Source organism: Anopheles stephensi, chromosome 2 (assembly GCF_013141755.1).
Source record: "Anopheles stephensi strain Indian chromosome 2, UCI_ANSTEP_V1.0, whole genome shotgun sequence".
NCBI classification, from domain to species: Eukaryota; Metazoa; Arthropoda; class Insecta; order Diptera; family Culicidae; genus Anopheles; species Anopheles stephensi.
In genome coordinates, this window is record NC_050202.1 from 4,825,699 (window position 1) to 4,853,499 (window position 27,801).

Consider the following 27,801-nt stretch of genomic DNA (forward strand, 5'->3'; position numbering starts at 1 on the left):
ATTTATGCTCGCCACATCTCGCACCGTTCCACACGTATGCAGGGATGAAAGCTTTTCATCTTCGGTTGCGCACGTTAAAGCAAGCAAAATAAAAGGCTGATGACGTGGCGGACCGTGGTGAGTGAAATTTGGTGGATGAAAAATTATGCCCCCACTCCGCGTGTCGGGAAGAAGCGGGCGGCTTTGCTTGACGATACGGAACCCTCTCCAAAAACCGGGGTCAGCGAAACGAGGATGATGAGTAGCACATTTTGGCTGATTCTGGTAAAGCCTTGTGATTAATCTTGATTTTTCCTTAGCCCTATAGGAAAAAAAACAGCGAAAAAAGGATCTATATTACGCAACCGGATCGCTGTGATCTGTTTCCGGAAGCATTGCCGCAAAAGGGAAGAATAAAATTTATTCATTTATTTTCACGATGCACGATTTGTGTCACGCGCACCCTAACTGAAATAGATTTATAAATATGCGAACCATAAACCATTATCGATTCCCCTGATCAGCGTTGAACTGAAAGCAGGTAATCCTTCCGCGGAAAAGCTTTCGAACCCTCTTTTTTCCCACGGCGAGATCGATCGACCAGCAATCTGGGTCATCTCGTTAGTGTGCTCGCACAAACGCACACAAGTAGCGGGAAGAAGCAAACAGTTGGTATAAATATCACAATAGAACGAACCTGCGAACCGTGCGCTTGTCCCGCAGGTTGATGCTCTCCGTCAAATAATGCCGTGTGCCTAAAAATATCAACCCATCAAGCGGACTAACGACTGTGGTAGAAAAGGTTACACTGTGCTGCTGGTAGAGCACACAAACTCACACAAACAAATGATGACCATGATGCCGACCGTGTAGTTCAGGGTTCAGGTGGACAAAGCCTTTTTTGTTGTCGGTCTCCGCCCTGCTGCTCAGCGTAAGCGATCCACATCATATTTTATGGATCACCGGAGAGTACAGACACCCGACCGTAAAATCCCGCATGTCGAATGAATTTCACTCAAATCCATCCAGCAACAGCAGCACAGCTTCCTGTCTAACACTAACGGGAGCAAAAACAATATCCCCGCCAAAGGTGGGCCAAACATGGCGAAGGGGAAGGAACGAAAGTTCCTTCGTACGCAACTTTTACCACATCCATTTAAAGGTGGTCCAGGAAGTTGGCAGTTCTGGCAGCAGGTTCCCTTGATCCTGCCTTTAAGTGCGAGCCTTCAGGTGTGCAAGAAACAAGGAGGGATGATTTTTGAAATTTGGAAAGTAACCAACGACCCACCAAGAAAAAAAGGCACACGCCTGCAAGAAAATCTAGCGTCGAACCTGAAGACATACCGCAAGGAATGATCCTCGCTTTCCTCTACCTTGTCGGCACGAGGTAAACAAATTCGGAAATTTTCTTTATTGAATTTTCTTGAGCAAGAGGAGCGCCCCGAAATTTTCCAACGAGAGCGCACCACGGCACAGCGGGAAACAGCTTCTGCATTCCATCAAAAACTTTCGTTTCATGTTGTTCCTGCCGGTAACCGCGATGCCTGGTGAAAATATTAACACACACCTGATGAAAATTTACGTCTGTATTGGTGTGTTTGGGGAGAGAGAGAGAGAGAGAAGGAAAACCCGTTTTTCATCGCTGCGAAAAATGTCGGGCCCATTTCTGCAACAATTTCAAACTGGCACTAGCACTAACGCTGTGTGACGCAACGCCGAGCCGAGAACGAGGGTCGATTAGCATTTCGATCCATGATTTCCATCCATCTGGGAGAGCAAAAAAAAGCCGGTCTGAAAAGAGGAAAAATGTGTTGAAGAGGGAGTTGAGCACATTTTGAAATGCAAATCAGCGAAACCCACCGAGGGCAGCACAGTTTTGCCAACTACTGTACGTGTGCAGTGCAACACTTTAGCACGGTAACAAAATTGCAGCAACACATTGGAACCTAATCGGCAAAGTGTTGTCTGCAAAGTGGTGGAGACTGCACCAGATGCCGAGCCGAGCCCCTTCGTCTGATAAGGGCGGAAAGAAACGCCACCCGAGCGGTTCCCCGTTTTCTGTTCATTAGCATACATGAATGTAATTAGTGTTTGCCAGCTCTCGGGCAGGGCGGGTTTGGGCGATGGGCTGGTTTAATTGGAATCAGTGATGAATTCATTAAATGCAGTTTCGGAAAAGTTTACCCCGCGTTGGTGTTTTTTTTTTTTTTTTTTGTTGCCTGGACCCTCTCGGTGGCGTTATGATTGGTTCAGTGAAAAAGGCATCACAACAAACTAACGATCGAGAGTGGTGGATAAAATTATCGCTTGATGAAGCACTGAGGATACACGTGCGAGAAGAGAGAGAGAGAGAGAGAGCGAGAAAGTTTAATAAAATTGCTTGATGAACTGCTTTGTGGGTGGTAATAGCTGGAGGACAAATTTTTAGACATTCATTTATAATTTGCTGGAAGTGGGTGGTCAAATAACACTCCTCACAGAATCCAGTTTGAGTGAGAGCTCTAATCCGTTGCAATTAGCTTGCACTTGACAATAAAAAAAATCAATTACGAAGGACCTTCATGGACTGAGGAAAAGTTTCTGAGGCGTATTCTACCAAATAGTATTAGCTGGGATCATCTCAGAACTTTGGACAGCATCTTTAACGAGGCGAACGTAAGGCTGAGACTATCGCTAGCAGAAGCCTTGGAGATCTCTGATTTAATTTTTTTCCGTGAAAATAAGCTTTGGCGTAAGCAGAGGAACTTTTCTGAGCTGTCCATGCGACCTGATCACCTCTGGATCGTATCGAACCGGTATGAACGCTTGCTGGCCTACTCCTGTTAGCCCCTTATCAGCGATCACAGTAACACCATCACTCCATCTCAATTTTGATCTTCTGGTTTGTATGGTGTCGTTCTAGTGACATGGTTAGGCCCCAGCTATTCAAAATGAGCCAGTAATCATTCACGGCTACATGTCCTATGTGCTTTATAATAGGAATTGTAAGCGGGGAAAGTTCTTCAGGCTAAAGTATTGAAGGGCCGCCAGGACCCTCAAGTTTGGCTTAGCTTCAATATTGTTTTCAGAGGCAGAATAGAAAAAATGGACATTATAAATGAAGGTTCCCGAAATTTTCCACTCGGACACTCGGTGGAAGAGTACTATTTGAATTAAGTAATACATTGCTCCCTTCCGTGGAATATGATTAAATTTTAATTAAGAACTTAAATTGAAGAACTCCCTTTATTTAAAGCCATCCTATGATTTCTGTTTTTAAAAACTTCATACCATCAATATCTCCGAAATAGGCGTACCCTTGGGCAAGCTATCTGAAAAACAACCAATGCCATAAACTTGTGCTCTAATCTGTCACCAAAATTTAATCACACACGCACACACTCGTTAAACATTTGCCCTCCTTATCACCCCCCCCTCTACTACGTATAAAACATCGCCAAATTTTGTCACTTGTTCACCGTGGGGATCACGATCCGAGCTGCTCGGGTGCTAACACGTAATAATTCTACACTCCATGCGTGTCTGTTCCCAGGAGACCGGTCTCATCTCGCGCTCAGACACATTTCCACCGAAGATACTAATGGAACTTTGGCCCAGCCGCAAGTAGAAACTCTTCGGCGGAAAAGGGCGATAGGAGGTGGGGTGGCTCATGGCAGACACGTGGCCACCGCTTTATTGGAAAATTTTACGTGCCCGTAATGCCGCTTTAACACACTGACAAATACCTGTGTGAGCATTATTGAAAAATGTTCCACGTGTGATGAAACAAAGCGCTATTAAAAGCGGGTCCTCACGGTGTCCCTACCTGGGAAGTGATTGTTCGCCGTTTTCCCACGATGAATGATGCTAATGGGGGAAAGTAACGACCCAAAAATGTGTTTCTGGCTCGTGGAAAGCATGTACCTTGGGCTGGTAACGATTGCGACACCGAAACCGGCTCTATACCGATGCCTGTAGTTGATGTACAATACACAAATCATAATTTATACACCTTAAGCGCGAACCGTCCCATAGGCTGGTGTGGCTGGCTCTGCAAAAAACTTCAACGAACTGGCTATCGCAACCGGCCCGATTGGCCCATTTGGTCAACCCCCGGAGTTGGGTCAAAGGTTGGGCACTGCACCGAACCGTCCTCAGATCAGCAAAAAAAACCCCCCCAAGCAACACGAATGCACATTCAATATTTATTTGTTTACGTGTCCAATGTATTGGAAAAAGGGGGACTTTGCAAAGCAAACAGCAGGCACCGCTGCCCCATGCTGCCACCGGAACCGCAGGAACGCAAAATGTTTGGCCTGGATGATGATTTATTGGGTATCGACGAACGCCACACGAGGCAACCAGTTTGCCGGAGCGGGATGAATGCCGATACCGATAGCCCTGGGAACCTTTTGCGAGGAAGTTTTCTCTAATTTGAAAAGTTTGTCACAAAGCTTTTGCTGGTTTGGTGAAGAAGGTAAAGTTTCCAGAGAGATAACACATCAACTCCTGGAATAACAAATTTACTGGAGATATGAAGGAGAAGCTTGCAAGCGGGGCGAGGTTCATCTTGCATAAATTAATAAGCTTAGAGAAGCTTACAATTAAATAAGCAATGATTTTGTGGGGTTTATTCAGCATGCTTGCACGGGCGCTTAATTGTAAGTAATTGCCAACGCGTGAAGTAGATGGTATAAACAGAGCTAGTAGAGGCATTGAAAAGATTTATAGCAAATGAATTATGGGCAAACGAACGGTCTAAAATCAAAACTCCAAGTGGAAAGAAATAAATCTAAATGAAATTGTTAATAAAACTTAAAAAAAAAAGATTTTAATCATTCTTCCATAACAACCCTCAGCACATTGCTAAACAGCTATAAAAGAAAGGCAATATAACTTTTCGATTTTTTTTTTTTCTCCAAAACCTCTCCTTGTTATCGCAGCCTCGGTCTCATTAAATGGACTACTTTATTTAACGCCACGTTGCAACTGTTTTCGCTTCCACGAAAATGGCATTTCTGGCCCCGCGTGCGATGCAATATTTAATCATTATTTCTTCTTTCTTTTCGCTTATCTTCCCTTTCGCCCTGCAGTCGAGGCGGCAGCAACCAAGATCCAGGCAGCGTTCCGCGGTCACCAAGTGCGCAAAGACATGAAGCAAGGAGACGGTGTTACCGAGCAGGGCCAGCAGAAGCAGGACCAGCAGACGGAACGGGAACCGACCAAGGAGGAGCTGGAGGCCGAATTCGACCCGAACGACCAAGGTAAGGAGGGGTGGTGGGCCTTCTACCTAGGCTCGAGAATGTGGATAATTTTATCACGTAAACATAACACTGGGCAGCTATTTTTAGGGGGGCAGGGGTTGCCCGTTGAATTCAATTGAACGGTTAAATAATTAGAAGGGCCAGCTCGTATCGAAATCGTGTTGGGCTGGTGGGATGGAATCGATACTGCCTACATTTCCATTTCATTACCATCGACGTCTATTATTTTATCCTATTTTATCGCGTTCGAAAGCTCTACGTTAAGTTTATTTGAAGTGAGAAAAAGGGCCTTCCACTAGAAAGAATTCATTTTAAGGTTGGTTTAATAGCAAGTTTATAGTAAGAAAAAAACGATAAATTTTAAATGAATCCCTCATGAACCAAACGAGCTATAATGGATTGTATAGAATGAACTTTACGTCAGGTGCTATATTACAGGGAAAAAGTCTAACATGCTCGAAAAAATGACATGACCCTTATATTAAGGAAGCATTCTATCTTCAATTAAGATAGATTAGCTTCTAATTCCTTCACCTAACAAAAATTATTTGAGTTAGATTTTATAGCATAATTATAGCAAGAAAATCATACGATATCAAAATGAACGTATAAAAAAACGAATTGAACTACAGTCAACTTTAAAGCAATGAACTTTTCGGCCGCTGTTTAATCACTCACTGTGCCGCTTTATGTCAATTAATAAATTATAATGATTAATTATAAAGTTCCACTTCCTTAGGTCAATCAAAAATTGACAACATACTCACATACACTCCGGCACACGTTAATTTGTCATCCACTCACTACCCAGCGCCAGTGATTATACAGTCTTCAGCATTAAAAATGCAACCATAACTGCACTGCCACCCGTGTGGTGTTGTGCTGTGTGACCACATAATTACGATGTAGTACGGGACGGCTCACTTTCGCGAGTAGCTGTTTGCTACCAATTTTTTTTCTCATTCTCAACTTTTGGAACTGACCAACCAAACTTCACGTGTGTGTGTGTGTGCGTTTGTTTGTTTTTCTTTGCTTCTCCGCTGTTTGTGTACAGTATGCCGGTATGACAGCGGTGCCATATCACCGCGGTAGAATATTAATTAAAATTGATATCCACCATTAAGGATAATTGGGTGAAAGACGAGGTCACACTGGTGCCGGACGGACGTCCGAAAAACGGTGCACAAAAAAAAACTTGGACACTAATGGTCCATTCTCTGGCAGAACGAAGAGCAGAAAAATCTGCCAAGTGGTTGTTGCTCCGGTCGATCTGGCATCACTCCTGCTCAAAACCGTGGCCGTGCTGTGTCTGTGCCCTTTTTACTTCCCTCCTTCCCTGGCTTGGGGTAGTTCCTGAAGTCCTGTAGCTGAGATTGAGAGTAACCCAAGGCATCTGCTACCTGCCCGTGGTACCTCAGACCATAGATTACTGTGTCGTTTCGGACCAAAGCGATATGGCCGTTCAGGTCGTTGTGAAACAAAGAAAGCGAAAGAACAACAATACATTCGCAGGGCACGGTGCGAAGTTTCGGAAGTTCACGGTTGAATGGAACCGCACGGTACGCCGTCGGTACTGGCGGTTGGGTGGATGAGTTTTTATTGTTTCTCTCAACCCACGATGCCAATTTAGCGCAATATTTCGCCACATTCTATGGCAATGGCTCGGTGCGCTGCTCAGCGGACCCAAATTGGAAAGAAGCCCCCGTGCAGCGATGATGGTGCTGATGGGAGTTCGGTGGTGTTTATTCGCCGACCCAGGCCCAGGTCGGCCAAAGGGTCAGGTGATCCAGAAGGTAATTTTTTCGTTGAGCTTTGCCCACTGTAATACCCTCATGCGAAGGTAATAAAAGTGAGGAAAAAAAGATTATTCAACCCCTTTTTCGGTGGGCACAACTTTTGCTCAGTGAAATTGCCCTAGAAGGCTCCAAGGTTGCACGGTTTAATGTGCCTGTCCTAACCAATTACGCATTTCGCGTCCATTCTAACTGGACGGTTTAAATCGTGTGAACACATCACAAAGCAGTCTCTCTCGTCTAACAATCCCTTTTTTTGTACTACATAGGTGCTGTATTGAATGTTCACAATGAAAAATCATCCCCCCAAAAAACCGCTCATAAACGAGGAAAAAAGCCTCCAAAAAACCGGCCGACTCCATTCGGTGCTCCACAATGGCAGATAAATGATGAGCATAATGACTTAACGGAAGATCGTTAACTTAAAGATAGACCCCGGTCCGTCGATACGTCGCTGCAGTGTTATTTGAGACCGAGCGGCTCGTTCTCCCATAATCCGCTCGATCTCCAGAGGCTCAAGAAGCGCAAAAGATAAAAGACCCTCGAATGCCCCCAAAATGGCCAATCAGTTCGCTCACTAATTGGCAATTTTGATTCTGCTGCTGGTTGCTGCTTGGACGAATCGCTCAAGACGAAGCGCCCGCCACTGCCGCAAGGGAGGATTGCAAATTGAAGATATCAATTTTTAATGAAGTGGAGTCGAGCTAAAGGAGAGTTCTTGAAGCTTGTTTTGATACTGATTTATGGTACATATCATTCGTTGCTAGTTCTGTTCGATCATTGGAGGAGTTTTCTTATCTTGAATGGGATTTTTAAACGGCTCTACTGACTAATACATTTGATCATAAAAATTCTAACTTTGCCCAGTGAAAATAATACACAAAACGTTCTAAATTGAAAGGTCAATCTGTCAAACTGCCACTACAGCAGTCCTCCAAACAGAAACACAATAGTGTTGCTGATTTTACATTCAGACAGTATGAAAGGCTTAAAATTGATATACAAAAACTTAACACAGCCACTCACCACGCAACAACGTAATCAATTCTCACAAAGCTCAATTTATTCCTCCACAAAATTTCAATGAGCCATTTTCGACGCCAACTTTCCACCAACTCCCCAGCAAGTGCAACACGAAATTCACCGAACCCCAACAGGATGACGATAAATGTTCACACACAAAGCGAGTCGTCCTATCCGCCACTGGTCGGTTTCGCTTGCCCAAAGTTGCACAGCGGGTTTAAGCCGGATCGACGACGCACCACTCGCAAACTCTCGCAACTCTCGCAACGGGAAACGGCTCTAGCAATTCGCAAACGGCCACAAAATTGCAACTCAAACCACCATTAATAAATTGGTTTCTCCGACTGTCGGCAGCTCACTTTGCGTGGAAGCTGCAACTTAACGAGTGAAAAGTGCGAAGAAAAAAAACAGGAGCCCGGTGGAATGAAAACATCGGTTACGGGTTTGCCAGCAAGAACAGCGAACCATCCCAACCGAGACTCCCGGAAGAAACTTTATCCTTTCTGAAGCCCGGGCAAGAAAGTCCCGTCACGAAACCTCAAACTGTACTTCCGACGGAGGGCGGCATGCTGGGCGTTATCTGCAGCATAATACTTATCTGCTCATTGTCAGCAGCATTGGAGCAGTGGAGTTGCTGCAACAATATCGGAACATAACAATCCGTACATAGCGTCGGTTCTTGTCTTCCAAACGGGTGCATTGTAGCGGTATCGTGTCGATAGAGCAGGTGCTGACAGACAAGGAAAACCTTACACAAAGAAACCTGTGCCACACGGAAAAGAAACGAAGGTTGGCGAAAGTGTGGAGACTAAATAACCGCACGCCAACTACACACTATGCGATGCGTGTGATGAATAGACCGTTTGGCTCACATGTGCTTTTCTGCCCACTCCGTGGCTGGACCGAAACCGACGAATGCATAGAGTCAGCAAAACAGTGGCAAGCATGACCGAATAACATGGTTCTAATTTTCCGCTCAAACAGTAGCTCAGCAAACGTGGTGTCAAGTGATGTTTTTGCTTCGTTTAGCGGTACACGCCTGTTGAAAGCTTTATCACGCCTAAAAGTATGCAATTGTGGAGCATGACTCGATGAGTAAAATTATGATTTGACCGGGTCATGCAACGTAATTAGTTTTAGTTAGTTATTCAATCTTAAGAGCATCGTGGTTTTTTTTTCAGTCACACGTCAAAAAGGACTAACGAGATGCTTTCCTCGTTATGCACATGGAGTATTGCTTTTTTTAATCTTTTGGAAATGCGAAATGGTACATTCTGTTTTCCATTTGCCTATCCAAAATTGTCAAAATTTGTTTTTTCACTTTTAAAATCAGCTGTTTAACTTCAAGTATTTACTTCTACAGCCATAGCTACACCTAAAAGCTTTATTACGCCTAAAGATATGCAATGGAAGGCCCTGAATAAGTTAATAGCGAAACGATAGGCCAGATCATGAAAGGAAATGAGTTTTATGCTGTATTCCTTTAAGATCAAAATCTAATTTAACCATCAAACAAAGAATTACTCAAAATCATGTGTAAAAAGACTTGAACTATTTTAAAATTATGTGTTAAACATCTCGCGCATAAACTATTATTGGCAAGTTTATAATAAATTCCTCGATTGAAATCTGATTCTTTTTAAATGCTATTAGACTTTTTACGAAATAAATTGTTACTTTTCATTGATTAACTTAATTATACATCAATTTTTACTCCCGTAGCATTGAAAAGATCAATGCTATCAAAACACCCCCAAAGCGGTTAGACCGTCAACGTACTTGAAAGATTATTTATTTATAATTTGCATGTTTGTCCTGCTTTGTTTAAAAATTAGACAAATTCGATTGTCGCTCACATCCTGCCACGTACTGCTGGCGCCCCCCCCCCCCCCCCACATGCACAACAGTGTAGTGGGGTGAGAAAATTGTACTGCCAAACGTGCCTAACAGCACGCAGAGCAAACAATAATGCACGGTACGGTACGGTGCAACGGTGTATCAAAAGAACTTTCAACTATGAGCTCTTTGTTTTCCTTTCAACAATAGCCACTTAAAAGTCAGAACTGCACCTCTGCAGTTTCACTGCTTCGAGGCGGGACAGAACGAACAAAAAAATCGCGCCATACTCACACACTCTCGCTCTGTTCCTGACGCTACATTCCTCCAGACATTGAATTTTCTACCCTTGCATACCTTACCGTTTGGCTGCACATTTTGGCCAATGTTTTCGTTTCATTATTCACCACGAAGTTTGTGCACTTTTGTGGCGCACACTTCAGCATACGGTATGAATGCTGAGACCCGAAAATCTGTTTTTTTTTTTTCGATGGTGTTTGTGTCTCACGTTCAGCAAATGCCACATTGCGCTCGCTGTGTATCGGTGCTGGATTGCTCATGCTTCTTTGCTCACATATGTGAGACTGTGTCCGGAATGAGATTTTTTTGTTTATTTCCGTTTCCTAATTTCCCGCAGAGATGAAGATGCCGGAGGCCATTGTTTTGATTGAGCTGCTTAAATAATCCTAAGCAGCTTAGTAAATGATATTAATAGCTTGCGGAGTATCATATCTAAATACCGTCGTACGAGAAAAAAATTGTACATTTTTGAGCATTTGGAAGGCATGAATCAACCACAACGAAGTAAGAGGAAACCCAACATCAACTTATTACTTCGCAATTTGCCATAATGAAGCTTCGGGCAACTTCTTTTGCTATAAATTGAATTTTAATTCGATTCCGAGCGAAACATTGTAGCTGTTGCTCACGCTTTCCACATTTCGTGCTAAGCAACGTTCGACAAAATCGATTCGTGATTGGTTTTCGTGCATGAAATAAATTATTTTTAAGCGTTTTTTAAACTTGTGTCGATAATTGAAGTGAAGTGAAGCTGAATCAATTTTAATCGACGTTTGGATGGGGTTGCGCGAGCGGTGCGAATTAAAGTCTCAATTTCAGGGATGATTTCATTGTCGCCTGTATTTGGGAGACAATTTGTGACGTGTTAAGCTCTTAACAATAAAGGAGTAATTAACGTTGCTTCTATTAAATAATATTCCTCTACGAAATGGAGGCGCCTGGTGCTTGGTAGAAGATTTATAATTTTAAAGCAGAAATCCTCAGGTAAACAAAACCTTCAACCCTTGGATGCAAGTATTTTCATCTCAATTTCAAGGATAATTGATTTGTCATCCTAGCTGAAATAAAACAAACTAGAACATTTTCCATTTCTTTCTCCTAAAGCCTCTCACCTTTCTGCTGACGGAAATAAATAGCAGCACGTTCGACCATTTCGCACAGATTGTTGCGTGTACGTGACGTGTACTAAATCATTGCAATACATCCCTTTTTTCCTCAAGCGATAAATTGTAAGCGGTAATGTATGCCATCGTCTACCTTTGACCTTTCCTTCCATCCAGGCATACCAGCCGAAATGTCCCACCTTTCCGAGTGCATACTAATGTACTTCACATGGATGCAGGGAGCAAACGACAACGAACACCGAAGCGTTTATTTAAGCAAATTTATTTTCACCTCCAATCCCACTGCCGGTGCCAGTTAAATCAACATAAACGCGTCCCGGCGAAAATGGTTCTACCTGGGCGACCACGGGGAAAAAGCACCGAAAATCCGATCCATCAAACGTATCGAGACAGCTGTGGTCCGGTCTGGCATGCTAATCAAATCAGCATCCGAGTGGTAAATTTGCTCGTAAAATATTCATCACCATTCCCTGGCTATTATCATTGTAATGTAGAAATGTTTATCATTGCAGTATCGGTGGGCCACAAGGGAAATCCACCTTCTTATCACATGTTTTGTGATAAAAATCATTAATAACTAAAAACATTTTTTCAAACCTTAATCGTTTTAAAGTAAAAAAGGACAATAAAATGCGTTTACTTTATAAATGAGCTGCCAATTCACGAACAATTAATAGCTTCCCTCACTGTCATTGTGCTGCTGACAAACACAAAGATGAGAATTAAAAACAGCAAAGAAAGAGAGAGAGAGAGAGACAAAAAATTACCTCCACAGTCCGAAAGTGGACAACAATCGTTTGCATAATATCCCACGGAGAGTAAATTATGTGCCCAACCAAAAGGAAAACAATTAACAACCACCTAACCCGCTGAATAGATAATCACCCTCGCAAACCATCCTCTCGATGTCTTTGTCCCGCCAAAGTTCAACCCGGTTGGAATTGAAGTGAATTAAAAACTTTTACCATCGCCATCGGACCTTGCCACAGGGGCTGTTCCTGGGCTGGTTTTCTGTGTTGTACATAAAGTGATCCGTTCCCAAAGCTCTTTTGCCGAGTGCGCTTCATTGTCACAAGCGCCGTACTTTTGCAAAATGAAATATGATACTTGTCCTGCCACGACGGAGTTGACACTACTACTAGCCGGTGCGATTGTGCGTTTTTTGTTTTTTCGTTATTGTTCCAAGCAAGTGGTAAGTTTTGTTGCAGACATTTTGTTTCTTTCTTGCCTGAACTCTCGCTTGTTTCGCAGTCGCAACGTGTCTTTGAAGTGAAAAATGACAGAAGAGGGAGAAGTTTTGAGCTTGGGAAGAAAATTAACAAAAGCACCGGATGATCACGATTTAGATTAAAAACTAGATGAAAAATGAGATCATCAGCGGGTCCGAAACGTGTTATTTTTGTTGGGATATATTTTTGGTTTTAATAGGATTGCGTGTTCGGAGGAAAATATTTTTTCCCTTTGGCTGAGCTCATTCGGAATATAAAAAATAAGGATGTACACTTTAATTTTATCGCTCATTCGTTATCAGAACGATGCTCGAGAAAGCAAGAACAACACTCCCAATGCGCCAATTCCCAACACCGTCACCGGTACTGGAAGAAGAAAACACGAACACATTGGTGCGCTTATGTCATTAAATTCGGTCCTTCTACTAGCACAAATACTTCCACCTGTGGCCAGGTTCGAATGCGGGGAAAAAAGCGGTAAACTGGTGCAAATAAAGCTCGGGAAAACGGGCGGCCCACCACACTACGGGGTAAATCAGCAGGTAAATGTTTACACTGCCGCCCATAATCTGCGGACGGATATAGCCTCGACCCCCCGAAACCGACTGCTGCTCTGTGTATTTGAACTCCTACCGACGTGGAAAACGAAGAACAAGTAACGTGGCCACCTTGGAGGAGACAGCGTTGTCTCACGGGAGCTTCGGAGCTTAATTAAATGTGATGTGTAATCGTAAGTACAACAGAAACAGCAGAAGCACCAAACAGCGAGCATCCGGCACCCTCTCCCACTGGACCGTGAACCTTTGGGGTGTTTTGCTGTGCAAACAGTACCCAAATGCCGCCACCAAAGCGGGGTCGTCGGAGAAACGTCGGAGGCGCCATCAAATGAAATCTTGCTCCACCAGGACAACGGTGACCAGGCGACTCCACCCCCGGTTGGAGTTCTTAAAATTTTAATCATTTAATCATGGCGCACGAGCATCCCTCACGAGTTGAGCTGCCGGTGGTAGAATTGTTTTCTTCTCATCTCAATTCCCACAAACCACTCGACCGTTCGAGGTTTTGGCCATGGTTTTTTTATTTCACTTCCAATGTCCCATTGTCGTCGCACGGTTTGTCCCCCACCGGGTTTCTGGGGCAGAATGACAGTTTGGGGTGCGTTTTTTGAGTGATTTAGTGAGCGCGTTGTTGAGCGCGGAACCATTTATCAGCATGGGTCAGTGCTTTCGGGCGCAAGAACTGTCGGTGCGTATCGCTTGATGTAATGGTGTGCCGTGGTGCGAGAAACTTTTGCCCACAAAATTCCGACGCATTTAGCGAAGGTTTTACAAGACTTATCCGGGCAAAGTTTGCCGTTAAGCAATTATGCTTTTTAATGAGGCCGGATTTTGATTGTGAGGTAAAATTTTTTCTGTGAATTATCTTGTTTCAGCATGAGTTTTGTAGTTTGTAAGTAAAGCTCTTAAAAAGCTGTAAAGATCTCAGATCACCTTCCTTTAAATGGAGACGCCTGGTGCCTCGTACATTGTTGCTTCAAATGGAGACGCCTAGTGCTTCTTGTTTTAGTACAAGTTCACAAATTTAAAAAAAAAAACACCCAAATAAAGAGATGGCAACACTCCACGAAATGAAAGACAATTCCAGCACCTAATCGCATGATAGTGCCAAATCCTCCTCTCATCGTGAAACCATTTTTTCCATCCCCAATAACAATTTTCTTTTGCCAATAATCCCTTTGGCCCGGATAAACATTTGCGCTCGCCTTGTTTACACGCCGTCCCGCCACCCGCCACGCATAATCTTTTGCCACTCTCAACACACGCAACCACCGCTTTTGCCCCCACCCGTTCGATTAGCGCGCGGAAAGATGGCCTCCGGCAGGCGCACAAAACACACCCACTCGTTCAACAACCATTCTGCCGTTGTGAGAGTTCATTAACACCCATTCGCCGAACCGAGCAGCAACGGTTCGATGGTGTGCTTTTAGGATTAATAAGCGATATTATGAAAATTTAAAGAAAACGATACCATCGATGCCGGAAAATCAATTTTCCATTCCGTGTACGCCACGCGAAGCCAAAGGTTCTCGGCGAACTCATTAATTGGATGGGCCGGAGCGAAATAATGCAAGCATCGCAGGGCATCGAAATTTCTCTAATCAAACTTTACGATCGGAAGCTGCGGAAACCGGCGTGCTTGTTCTAAAAGCAAAGGAACAAAAAAATAATCAAAAAGCTCGGCGGTTTATCTCTGGTCCAGCGCACCAGTACGGTATCATTAAATTTTGGATTTTAGAATTATTTATTTACCCTAATTCGGATGCTTCAGTGCGTGCGTGTGTGTATTTGTGTGGGAGCCTTCAACACATTCCTTCGGGCTCTTTTGCCCAACTTTTTCCGTCCAAAACGTCCCAGTTGTACCAGGGCCAGCATGGCAGAGCCCAGGTTTGCCCGCGTCTAAACGAATAACAGACCGATAAATAAATAAATCCACGCTACGCATTTTCCGAACGTTTTTCTATCGCCTTTTTTTTCGGTAGCGGCTTAGCGGAATTACCAAAGTCCATGTGCCGCCACGGGACGACGGGATTGTGTTTGTTGTTTGTGGGGCTTTGTTTTTCTTGCTTGCCACTCGTACGTCCGTAACGCCTATCGCTTTGACGGGGGAGGATTTGGGCACGGGCACTGGGACTTGCTATTTCCGGTTGCTTGCTGCGAAGAAGTGAAAGCTCAACCACACCAGAATGGCCACAAATTCTCGTCCGCTTTCTACTCAATTTACAATTACACGAGATGGGGTTTAGCTTGGCTGTTATTTTTACCACTTTTTTTTCTTTTCTGAAAACGTCCAAAATCCGAAATCGAAACTTCCTGCCATTCCAAACCGAACCATTGCCGGGTTGGACAGGTCCGCAAGGCTGGAAGCTTACGGGGTTCAGCTTCAGTGGTAATTCAATTCCATGTTCTCGCCGGCAATCGCAAACCGATGGTTGTGCTTTTGTGGCTTTACGACCAGCAATGGGAAATCCATGGGTGAATAATATACGCAAACGCGAGAAAGGGATATACAAACATCTTGACAGCCAGAGAGAGAGAGAGAGCGTGAGAGAGAGAGACGATTGCTTACGGAACGAGTGATCGATGGAGACGCTTGGTGATTTGTAGATTAAGGAAATAAATCAACCCGTATCGATTAACCCGACGGGAAGCTGATGAATTTATCTTTCCGCATCGGTAATATATGTATATTTGCCTATCATCAATATATTAATGGTAATGGATTATTATTTTGCAATCGCTATGTGGTTCCGGGGAAAATATATTCTCCCCTTTTAGTATAGATCAAAAATCCAGTATAGGAAAATCGAACATCCTTATCGGGCATCTCATTGACTTTCTGCTTCACTATCCGTTCCACCGTTTTATCACCCTTCGTCAATAGCAGTGCAGCGGTGCAAGCGGAGATTAAAAAACTTTTTTCGCCCGATCAATGGCTGCACTGCACAGATTGCTTGACATGGAGTTCGCTCCAGCATTAACTTGCACCACCGCCAGTTAATTGGCATAGTTCAAGTGAAATAGTGAAAAAAATTTATCTTCTTGCCCGATTCGTTCGAACTAGCACTACGAAGACCCGTGAAAGAACTAGTTTGAAAATATTCCTACACTAGCTCGCTATCTCCCTCTCTCTCCTTCTCTCTTCGTGACCACGAAGTCGTTATCTTTTCGCCGTAAAATGCAAAACCTGGGCAGGAAAAACGGTCAATATTTTTTCCCAACTACACTCGCCTGTTCACTGCTACGGACTGTTATTATCTAACCATTCCAGTTGAGCGCATAGTAACACGGGAATGGTTTGTGCCTCGACAGTAGACCGCTAAAAAGCTCCGTCGTACTTCGTGCCGTGTACTGTATTGACATTTATTGAAGGATAAGGAAGCAAACAAAAAAGCCAAACGACCCTATAAATACACTATAATGGAGTGCGCTTTTTTTGTCGCCATTCGTTCCACCTTTAAAGCTGTTTTTGAAATTTATTTATTATGTGTGCACACATAGGGCCGGCTTATTGATTCGTAATAAAATGCTGGCAAGTGCTATACATTTCTACCGAATCTCTCAATTCCGAACCAATCCTTCCCACATTTGGTTGACCCAATTTTCATTTCCAACGGTGGCTTTATCGCTCGTTCCCTAACCTTCCCCCTGTCTTCCGGTAAAACAAACACAATCAGCTTGATAATGTTGTGCTCGGCGGTAGTCTCGTAGGTTCGAAGTGAGTAATTTTACTAAAACATTCGCTCCTTCGTGATGGCTTTCGTTTCGGGGTAGGGAGGCCTTCCCTACAGCCCGGCACGCGAATTGGTAAGGACTTTTCCCTACAGCAAACTATCATTCCATACCATGGCTTTCCCTTCGTGGTGAACATTTTCGGTTGGTAAATAAAACATGCCTCGCCGCGTCACCGATTCGATAGGCCTGAATATTGGGACGGGACGGGCTTCTACGGCACACTTCAGTGTAAATATTTAATTTCGATTCGTTCGTGTTCCGCACCAGCACACGTTCGTAGGCGATTCGTCGGTTTGTGAAGCTTCCGACACTGTAACGCGCATCGAGCGAACCCACAAAACTCAACACTCGCCTGCAGCTCGGAAATGGCAACGTGCGGTTGGGTCGTTTTTTGTTAAGTATCAAGGAAATTTAATCCCCATAAAGCACAGGCAAAAGGGATATCGGAAATGAGGTTCAATCTCGTCATCCATCGGGGGGGGGGGGGGGGGGTAGCCGATGCGTTCACTACTTTTATAGCAGTTCTGCTCCTCGCGTACGCTACGGCCATTGTTAGCATATAAGCCTGCCAACACATTCGAGGATGCAAAATCGAAAAATCAATGTGATGATTGGCTCGATGAGCGTGCACACCAGTGATCGGTTCGTCACCGGAAGCCTCTCTCATTTATCACCCTGACACGCACCATCAGGGAAAGTGAGAAACGAAAACAAAAACCGGCCCCAAATGCGTAACAAATGGTCTGCTGGATGATAATAATTCTTCGTAACAGAAATTAATTTCGTGTGCGTTGATTAATCAAAAAGGGGTTTTTTATTTGAATGGGTGGATACGGGCAAGCGAGGACATTAAAACGAGAACGAGAGGAGAAACAAAGAACGGGCTAAAGGTAGCGGTGTAAGCTTGCCTGTAATCCTTCTGGTAATGGAATTTGTCGATTGGAATTTATTGGGAAATAATACATTTTTATAGGCGTTCCCTGCTTACTAATTACATCACAAGAGCAGAAAAGAGCAATATCGAAAAGGGAATTAAACTTAATAAATAATCATTACATCACCATCGCGAAAAATGACGGGAATAAAGTAATATTTTTTATCTAAAACCAAGTGTAACTTTGTGTTAATTTACTTGAAAAATAATTTACTTCGCCGGAATTCTATTTTTGTTTTCTTCACATGCATATTTTTGTACTAATAGACCATCGCGATGGAGGCGCCCAGTACCTCAGCGTAGATAGCAGATGAAGAAGAAAAAATCAAAAGCTTTTTAATCAGAGAGTTTGTGAGGACAATTTTTCCCTACAGGACCCCGTAGTTTACACTAGTAAATATACATTTACTGCAATCGTTGTATTTTTTAACGTTATCCCATTAAAAGCCCAAATTATACACTGTCCATCTCGCAGTAACTCTCTAATTGAGATAAAAATATGCCTCAGCTACAAAACCTCCTGCAAAAGCAAACAAAAAACTGCTCTCAATGGAGCCAATTATGGCGCGAGTTAAAAGAAAGTTAGCAAACGCGCAGATAGCATCAGCAAATTGGAGGCCTTCGTTTGCCTGTCGCTTTCCACGTAGCGTAAAGTTTTAATCAACAGCCACCAGACACGCAAAAAAAAGGGAAAGGAAAAGAAAACCGGTTCCTTTAAGAAAGTTAAAATGTTGCGCATCCACTTGGAATTCCACTAAAATGTACAGTTTACAGGACCCTTTGCTTTTTCTCTCGATTATTCGGACGGATAGCTGAAATAGGGGTGTATTTCATATTTCATACCACCCATTTCGTATGACGTTTTCACGCATTGTAGGCAGCTTTAACATTCCTTTAACTTATCCTTTCTGCTCATACCTTTTTTTTCGAATAAAAAGGCCCCTAAGCTTCGCGTATTACAGGGCGCAAAGCGGTAATGCCACGTCACCGATTGTGTTATATCTGTTCTGGCACTTTAGAACAGAAGAAGGTGTACCGTTCCCTTTGGGTTGGTTCTTGCATACGGTGAGAAATCTAATTTCCATGTCATTTCGTCGTCGCTCCTTGACGTTGTTAATACGGGCAGGGGCCTGGGCATAAAACTTCAGCTATACGTTTCATGGAAAACGTTTGCCATAATGTTGCTCCAACGAATGAGAACGGTGGCCTGTCAGATCGCGTTAAAAGCAATACCAGACGCTATAAAACACAATTCTTTCCTTGTTCAGGCTTGTGGGAACACCCAACCAGCTTTCATTTATAGATATTTTCCACTCTTCTTTAAAAAATCATTAAAATGGGTCAGAAATTCTCTCACACTTATTCACCATTATCGGACGCTCAGGAAAAAAAGGTCACCAATTCAACGCAAACCTTTTTCATCGCGTTCTTGGTTGAGAACTTTATTTATTTACTGCATTCCATACAGCCAGTACCTTCCTCGCCAAGTGCCGAGACAACTGTCGCCAACAAACACCCAATAGTCAGGGCATCCGTACATGCAGCCGCATAAACACAAACAACGGAACGCATTAGTGAACCGCTTTCTGGAAAACTGCGGTCCTCGAGGGTTGCCTCTTAAGATCTGTCCTACCTCGATTCATTCAATTCACGCTCTTGATGTTGTTTTTCATCGTGCTGTGAAACGGTTGTTTGGTGCGTGTGTGTGTGTGTGTGTGTGATCGATAAGTGGAAATCGGAGAAACGGTTCCACGAGCCCCAGCTTAACGAGCCATCATTATGGGGTGTAAGTGATGTAACAAGTGTTATTTTTCTTCACCGGCACTGTGCGAGACGATGTGCTCGGCTCGTTTGATACACAAGAATGCAATATAACAAAAGAGGTGTTTCCCTTTTCTTGGGCATATCGAATGAACAAAAATGCGGGAAAAACAAGCGAACAATTTGAAACAATTTGCAATAGGACAAGAGATGAGAAAAGCAAGAAAACAGTAACAAAGAGCTGCAAATAACGTCATATAAAAAAGTCAAAATGGTTATAAAATGTTTTAGGATAAAAACCAAATATGAAAATAACATTTTTAAATAACTAAAAGAAAAATAAATACATAGTAAAAGGTAAGAAAACAACGCAATAAAAAAGAGCATGAAAATAAGAATCATTTCGAAAAACTATTAAAAAAAAAACAAATAAAAAAAGCAAGACATAAAAGAAGTAAAAAATGGGCAAAGTTTTGAAAAAGTTTATAAAGATAAATAAACAGAACGCATACAAAAAAAATAAAAGCTTCGGAAAAAACAGTAGAAAAGGGATAAATATAATCAACAATAAAAATCTGATAGAAAAAAAAACACGTAAAAGCAATTAATCAATAATATTAAAACTATTAGAAGTATAGCTGCAGAAGACAATCATTCCCGGTTTTAATATCTTCACAGCTAATAAAACGAAACAGTCCAGAAAAAAGCACGCAAAATACAAAACGACCCCGAAGCTTTTGAAAAATAGCTTCCGGTAAGTGCAGAGGGCCGTAGCCAGTGCAATGATGGCGTTGTAATAAAATTTCGTCCAACATCACAGCGACCGCCATATCCATCAAATTGAAATTGAAATTGATTTAACGATTTTTCACTGCACGCGCGACTGTGTTCCATTAAATTTAGGCCAATTGTTCTGCTGCTGCTGCTGCCCAAAAAAAAAACCAGGACGACAAGCTTTGCCTGTCTGTCTGCATTTTCCGGTTGCCAGCCTCAATCAATCTGATCGGACCATTTTTAAAAGCTCGATCGTAAATCATTTTTTTCTAATTTTTTCAATGATGGATTTTTTTTGTCTTCTTTCGTTCACAGAGCTGACTCACGCCGCCACCCGTATACAGGCCAGCTTCCGTGGTCACATGGCCAGAAAGACGGCCGGCGCAAAGGAGGACGAGAAGAAGGAGGTGGATATTGATGAAATTACCAAAAAGGTAAGCCACCGGCAGGATGGGACGCGGTGTTGATGGAATTACGTGTGACGCCCTTTCTGTTTGCATTCCAGGTGGCCGAAGAGCTGGACATCGACATGGACGATCCGGAGCTGCACAAAGCGGCCAGCAAAATTCAGGCCTCCTTCCGCGGTCACAAGGTGCGCAAGGAGGTGCCGAAGGAGAATGAAAATTAAGCCTGCCCACCCCCGAAAAGTGCAGCCACGAACCGTTTATTTGGTTACGAGAGGCACCAAAGGAAGAGACGTCCTCTCGCATCATCGTCTCGCCACATCATCACCGGGCGATGGCATCCTATCCCCATCCAGCCCCTGTTCGATACCGGTTCGGGGTGTGTTCGAATTACGAAAATGTTTATAGGGTAGAAATGAATCATGATGAATTTGTAATGAACTCTAATTAATGCATAAGAATAAAGGACAATTGAATTCACACTCGCAAAGAAACCAGACGTGTTACATCTATCGCAAGACAATCACGATATCACATCCAGTAAAATCTCTACATTTTGGTCCTTCGAACCGGATAGTGTGTCGTGACTTGTATCCTTGTACAATAGTGAATTAGGGCACTACGTGTTACCAATTCTCGTCCAGTTTTGTGCAAGCCAGTTCCGGTTGTACTAGGCTTACGGTGTAGTACAATCATCGCCCCGCTATCAAGGGCACGAACATTGAGTATCCTACTCTACTGTGAAATTCACGATACCCATCCATCGTGAATTCCTTTCGAATCATCGCGTCTGTTCGTTTCAACATCCGTGTGTGGTCACTCTGCATCAAGAGATCGAAACATTCCCACGGAGTGTGCATGTATGTATATGCGTGTGAGTGTAACTTTCGTACATCGTTAGTGCTGTGCTCAGTGATAGAACAATATTGTGAACAATCATTATCACGGACCTTCCTGCCAGCCGATTACTAGTGTGTTTTTGTGTCATCCGTGCTCGCGTGTGAAAGTGAACCGCGTTCCGTCAACGCAGACTTCCGTGAACAATCGTCCTTCTCATCCGCTTTATAGTTCGATAATTGTGTTAGTGGAAGCGTCGCTTTATCCAAGCTTCGGTCGACAACCTCATCACCATCGCGCGCCAATTTCATAGCGTCATCTCACCACCATCTTGTAAAGTAAAGGTGTTGTTACTACTGCAACCGTGCTAAGTGAATCGCGTACTTGGACCTGCGTACAATTTTGCATACAACAAAGCTTTCAGTGCGTATCGAGTGCGAAATATTTCATATTTCACTATGGACAAAAAAATAAAAAATGTGCTGTTGAAGAAAAGGCAATCCGAAGCATATATTGCGCGATTAGAGGATTTTATGTTGAGGTACGATGAAAATCAAGTCGATGAGTTGTCCACATGCCTAGAACAGTTGGACTCACATCATAATAGTTTCATAAACGCGATCGGGAAACTAGAGGAACTAGATGACAAAGAAGATACTATTGAAGCGTGCATCAACGATAGGTGTGATATGGACGAACGTTATAGAAAGTTGCGTGGTTTCTTCCTCAAACATAAACCAATGGAGAACCATACAGTGAACAATTCATTGCTGCTTTCGAGCACCGCAGCTCTAAACAGCTCAAGCACAGTGAACATTCGTCTTCCCAAAGTCGAGCTACCGACTTTCGACGGTGATGATACAAAGTGGTTGACTTTCAGAGATCGATTTGTTGCTATGATCGATTCTTCGCCCGAAATCCCACCGATCATGAAGCTGCAGTACTTGCTCGGTACCTTGAAGGGTGATGCTGCTCGGCCGTTCGAGCACACATCGTTGACGGCTGACAACTATGCCGTAACGTGGAAGATGCTTCTGAAACGATACGACAACAAACGCATGTTGTGTCGCGAGTACTACCGGAGACTACATTTCCTTCCATCGGTGGACGGAACCAACGTGGATGACCTGGCCTCACTCGTGGACGAATTCACGAGAAACGTGAATGGACTTCGGAAACTAGATCAACCCGTGGATTCTTGGGACGTGCCGCTGATAAACATCCTGTTCTTAAAACTGGACTCCGAATCACTATTGGCTTGGGAACGACACTCGTCAACGTCGCCTCAAGATAAGTATTCGGAACTAATCAGTTTTTTACAGGACAGAGTTCACATTCTACGATCAACACTCAACCTGGAAAGGAGCAAGGAGCTGGTTGCGATCACGGTGGCCGGGGTGAAACACAAGTCGAGTGCCGTGGTCAAAGGAACTACATCATCCCCATCACATCGTCGTTCGCAATCCTATGCTGTGACCACAGGGCGTGAGAAGACAGTCGCAGTGAAACCAACATCGTGTTCATTGGGTTGCTCGGACCGACACCCACTGCGCACGTGCCCAGCATTCGATAGAAAGCCGGTGAAGGATCGTCGGGACATCGTGGCAAAGCTGCGGTTGTGTTTCAACTGCCTGTCAATGGATCATCAGGTTCCTGAGTGCAATTCAAAATATTCGTGTCGGTTTTGCAACGCGCGTCACCATACACTGCTGCATATTACATCACCAGCACCAACAACCACACCTTTCGGTCAACCGAATTTTCCGGCAAAAATCAGCATGTCAGCACAATCAGATGAGGTCCAGGAAGGCGACATGGTATTACTAGAAACCGCCATAATCACCATTGTAGACGACCATGGCCAGCAAATCAAAGCACGAGCGCTGCTAGACTCCGGATCTACTTCAAACTTCATCACGGAGTCATTGGCTAACGTCTGCAAACGCCGCAGAAAAGGGTCAACATCGTCATCACTGGCATTGGTCAAGCAGTACAGCAAGTTAAAAACTCTATCGTGGCTACTATTGAATCTCAAAATCAAGAATTCAGCACTAAAATGGAATTCTTTATTTTAAGGGCACCCACATCAGACATTCCTTCGGCTCCAATTGATGTTTCTTCATGGCAGATTCCTGACGTTACACTGGCTGATCCAAATTACCACACTCCAAGCCAGATCGATGTGGTAATTGGTGGGGAGGCCTTCTGGGAACTGCATACAGGCCGCAAACGAGCACTTGGTCCAGGCAAACCATGGCTTATGGAAACACCGTTTGGCTGGGTGGTTGCCGGAAATGCAACGCACAAGAAAACACCATCCAATAGGACTGCGTTATTGAGTGCCGCCATCGTATCAGAACCACTCGAAGCCATGATACAACGTTTTTGGGAGCTAGAAACTGTTGATGACGGACCAGCATTCTCAGTACAGGAAAATTACTGTGAGGAATACTACACATCAACAGTAAATCGAGAACCTTCGGGCAGGTACGTGGTCAGACTTCCCCGAAATGTTACTAACGGTGCAACCCTGGGTGCGTCACGAGAAATTGCGGATCGGCGCTTGCTGAGCGTAGAACGTCGATTGAGATCCAATCCTGAAATGGCGAAAGCTTACAGTGCATTCATGGAAGCATACGAAAACCTCGGTCACATGAAGAAGCTTGCCGAGCCTGTAGATGATACAATCGAACATTGTTACATACCGCACCACGCTGTCGTCAAAGATTCCAGTACCACTACCAAGGTTAGGGTAGTGTTTGATGCATCATGCAAGACCTCGTCCGGCTACTCCCTCAATGACACATTACTAGTAGGCCCGATTGTCCAAGAAGATCTGTTTTCCATCATCCTGAGATTCCGTACACATGCCATAGCTATAGCCGCTGATATCGAAAAAATGTATCGCCAAATACTACATCACCCCGAAGATCGAAGTTTGCTACGCATACGATACAGAAAATCCACCACAGACCCAATCTCTACTTATGAACTGGCTACAGTAACGTATGGTACAGCATCAGCACCCTTTTTAGCCACCAGAACACTTCAACAAATTGCACGTGATCATCAGCAGAGCTTTCCTGATGCGGTCGATCCTGTTCTGCACGATTTTTATGTCGATAATCTTCTATCTGGAGCAAGCAATATCGCAGATGTGGTAAAAAAAGTAACTCAGATAACTGCAATGCTGAATTCAGCAGGAATGGTGCTTAGAAAATGGGTATCAAACTGTCCAGAGGCATTAGAAGGCATTCCTGCAGAAAATATAGCAATACAATCCGTTCACGAGCTAGAAGATCACTCCGTCTCAACATTAGGCTTGGTTTGGGAGCCAAGAAACGACGCATTTCGGTTTCAAGTAGATTTACCACCTCCACCAATGTCGTTAACCAAGCGCCAAGCATTATCATTCATCGCGAAGATCTTCGATCCACTCGGGCTACTGGGGCCCACCATAATCATTTCAAAAATGTTTATGCAACGTCTATGGACTCTGAAGAGGAACGGAACGGCGTTTGATTGGGATAGCACGCTGCCACCACAGCTTCAGGAGGAGTGGAATCAATACCATCAAGGAATATTCCGATTGCGAGAGGTCCGAGTACCTCGATTCGTCTCACTGGTGCAAGCACGTAGCGTTCAACTACACATGTTTGCAGACGCATCACAGTCAGCTTATGGAACATGCGGGTACATTCGTGCAGAAACGAAGGAGTATGTTTCAGTACAACTAATAACGGCAAAATCTAAAGTCGTATCGTTGACAAATACGCATTCAATAGCAAGATTGGAACTTTGTGCCGCAAGGTTAGCCACACAACTCTACAAGAAGATCATCAACGCAACGAGATTCAACATCAAGGTGTATTTCTGGACTGATTCCACCACGGTACTATACTGGTTGCAATCACTGCCGAGTCGCTGGAAACCGTTCGTGGCTAATCGTGTTGCACAGATTCAACGGGACACCGACGGTATGAGCTGGAAGCACGTCCCTGGAAGGGACAATCCTGCAGACGATTTATCACGTGGTATAAAAGCTGAGGATCTGATCAATCGACACCGGTGGTGGAACGGGCCACATTGGTTGGCACAAAATGAAAGCAATTGGCCAACGTTTATTCCGTCTAACGATGAAGGTGAATTGGCAGATGAAGAGCGGAAGGCTACTCAACCCATCAATTGCACCTCTATCGCACGAGCCTTCTCCAACACACTCTTCGCTAGGTATTCAAGTTACCACAAACTTCGCCGTGTGGTAGCATACATATTCAAATACGTGCGGTGCCTGAGAACCAAGGCATATTCTTCACAACATCCAAAGGGGTGTCGTGCCGAAAACAAACGAGATGTAGCTGATACAGATATCGTCGAAGCAACCATCACAACTGAAGATCTTCATCAAGCCGAAATCGCCCTATGTAAACTCGCCCAACAAGATACGTTCGACGACGAAATCCACGCCTTAACAACAGGAAGACAGGTATCCCGAGCATCAAGACTGAAGTGGCTGAGACCATATTTGGACGAAACAGGAGTGCTTCGGGTTGGTGGCCGGCTGGGCAACATGACAGCATCGCATTCGGTTAAACATCCCATCGTGTTAACTGCCACCCATCCTATGGCAGTTCTCTTAGCAACAGCATATCACCTCCGGTTATTACATGCCGGACCGCAACTTTGCTAGCAACGCTCCGACAACGATTTTGGGTGATAGGAGGAAGAAGTCTAGTGAAATCAATCTACCATCGCTGTCTTCAATGCTTCAAGGCCAAACCAACATTAGTCCAACAAAGTGTTGCAGATCTACCGGAGTCAAGAGTGACCCCAACCAGAGCATTCTCCGTTTGCGGCGTTGACTACTGTGGGCCATTATTAATCAAATCAAATGTTCGGAATCGCGGTCCAAGCAAGGCGTATATTGCAATTTTCGTCTGTTTCTCAACCAGAGCTGTACATATTGAATTGGTGAGCGATTTGACAACAACCGCATTTCTATCAGCACTTCGTCGCTTCGTAGCACGCAGAGGAATGGTGAAGGAGCTGCACTCAGATAACGCTACAACGTTTAAAGGAGCAGCAAATGAACTACATCGTATCTACAAAATGCTGAAGCAGAATGAGGAAGATCGTAAATCCATCTTCAATTGGTGTGCGGAGAACGGCATGATATGGCGTTTCATACCACCGCGAGCTCCCCACTTCGGCGGGCTCTGGGAAGCAGCGGTCAAATCAGCGAAACATCATTTACTGCGAACCATAGGGACAACAAGTATAACCTACGAAAATATGCTTACATTGTTAACACAGATCGAATCCTGTTTAAACTCGCGACCCTTAGTTCCAATGTCAGAAGATCCGTGTGATCTTGAAGTGCTCACACCAGGCCATTTCCTCATCGGAGGTAACATGCAATCTGTTCCCGATATTGATTACACTAACATTGCGTCTAATCGTTTAAACGAGTATCAGTTAGTGCAACGCTATGTACGATCTATTTGGCAACGATGGCAAAGGGAATATACACAACAATTACAAGCACGATCGTCGTTCGGTAGCAGGTCAGTAGTTGAGCTTAAAGAAAATCAGTTAGTCCTTATACGAGAAGATAATGCTCATCCCACCGAGTGGCCAAAGGGGCGCATTGTTAAACTCCATCCCGGCAAGGACGACGTCATCCGTGTCGTCACTTTACGAACGGCACCTAACAAGTACATCGTGCGACCGACAGCACGACTAGCATTGTTACCTACTACCTCACCTGAATAATAATTCGAACACGTTTGTTTATTAATTACTCTAAAGAATTTCATTCTTGGTGGCCGGAATGTTCGAATTACGAAAATGTTTATAGGGTAGAAATGAATCATGATGAATTTGTAATGAACTCTAATTAATGCATAAGAATAAAGGACAATTGAATTCACACTCGCAAAGAAACCAGACGTGTTACATCTATCGCAAGACAATCACGATATCACATCCAGTAAAATCTCTACAGGGTGTTTGGTGCGTGTGTTCGGCACACACGCATACTACGAGTATATTGCAATTTGTGGAAATTTAATGATAAAATCTAATAATAAAAGAAAGCAGACAGGCAACACAAAAGCAGAAGAAGAAGAACAACAACAAAAAATCTAAATAAAAATGGATGAAAAATGCACTTGTTATGATTTTATAAATTTTATCGATTTTATCGAATCGAATATTAAACACTAGAAAAAGCAGAAGAAAAAGAAGAAAACAATCCTAAAAGAGTAGAAACA

General features: G+C 43.8%; 1 protein-coding gene across 1 annotated transcript in view; it reads left to right on the forward strand.

Moving 5' to 3' along the window:
- The window catches only part of LOC118508169 (neuromodulin), a 55,635-nt gene extending 34,562 nt beyond the window's left edge, over positions 1–21,073 (forward strand). Inside the window, exons 2-4 of the mRNA XM_036047718.1 lie at positions 5,052–5,222; positions 20,604–20,722; positions 20,794–21,073. Of these exons, the coding sequence (XP_035903611.1) occupies positions 5,052–5,222; positions 20,604–20,722; positions 20,794–20,916 (413 nt within the window). The 3' untranslated portion in view covers positions 20,917–21,073. The remainder of the gene's footprint in view (positions 1–5,051; positions 5,223–20,603; positions 20,723–20,793) is intronic.
- The last annotated feature ends 6,728 nt before the right edge of the window (positions 21,074–27,801 follow it).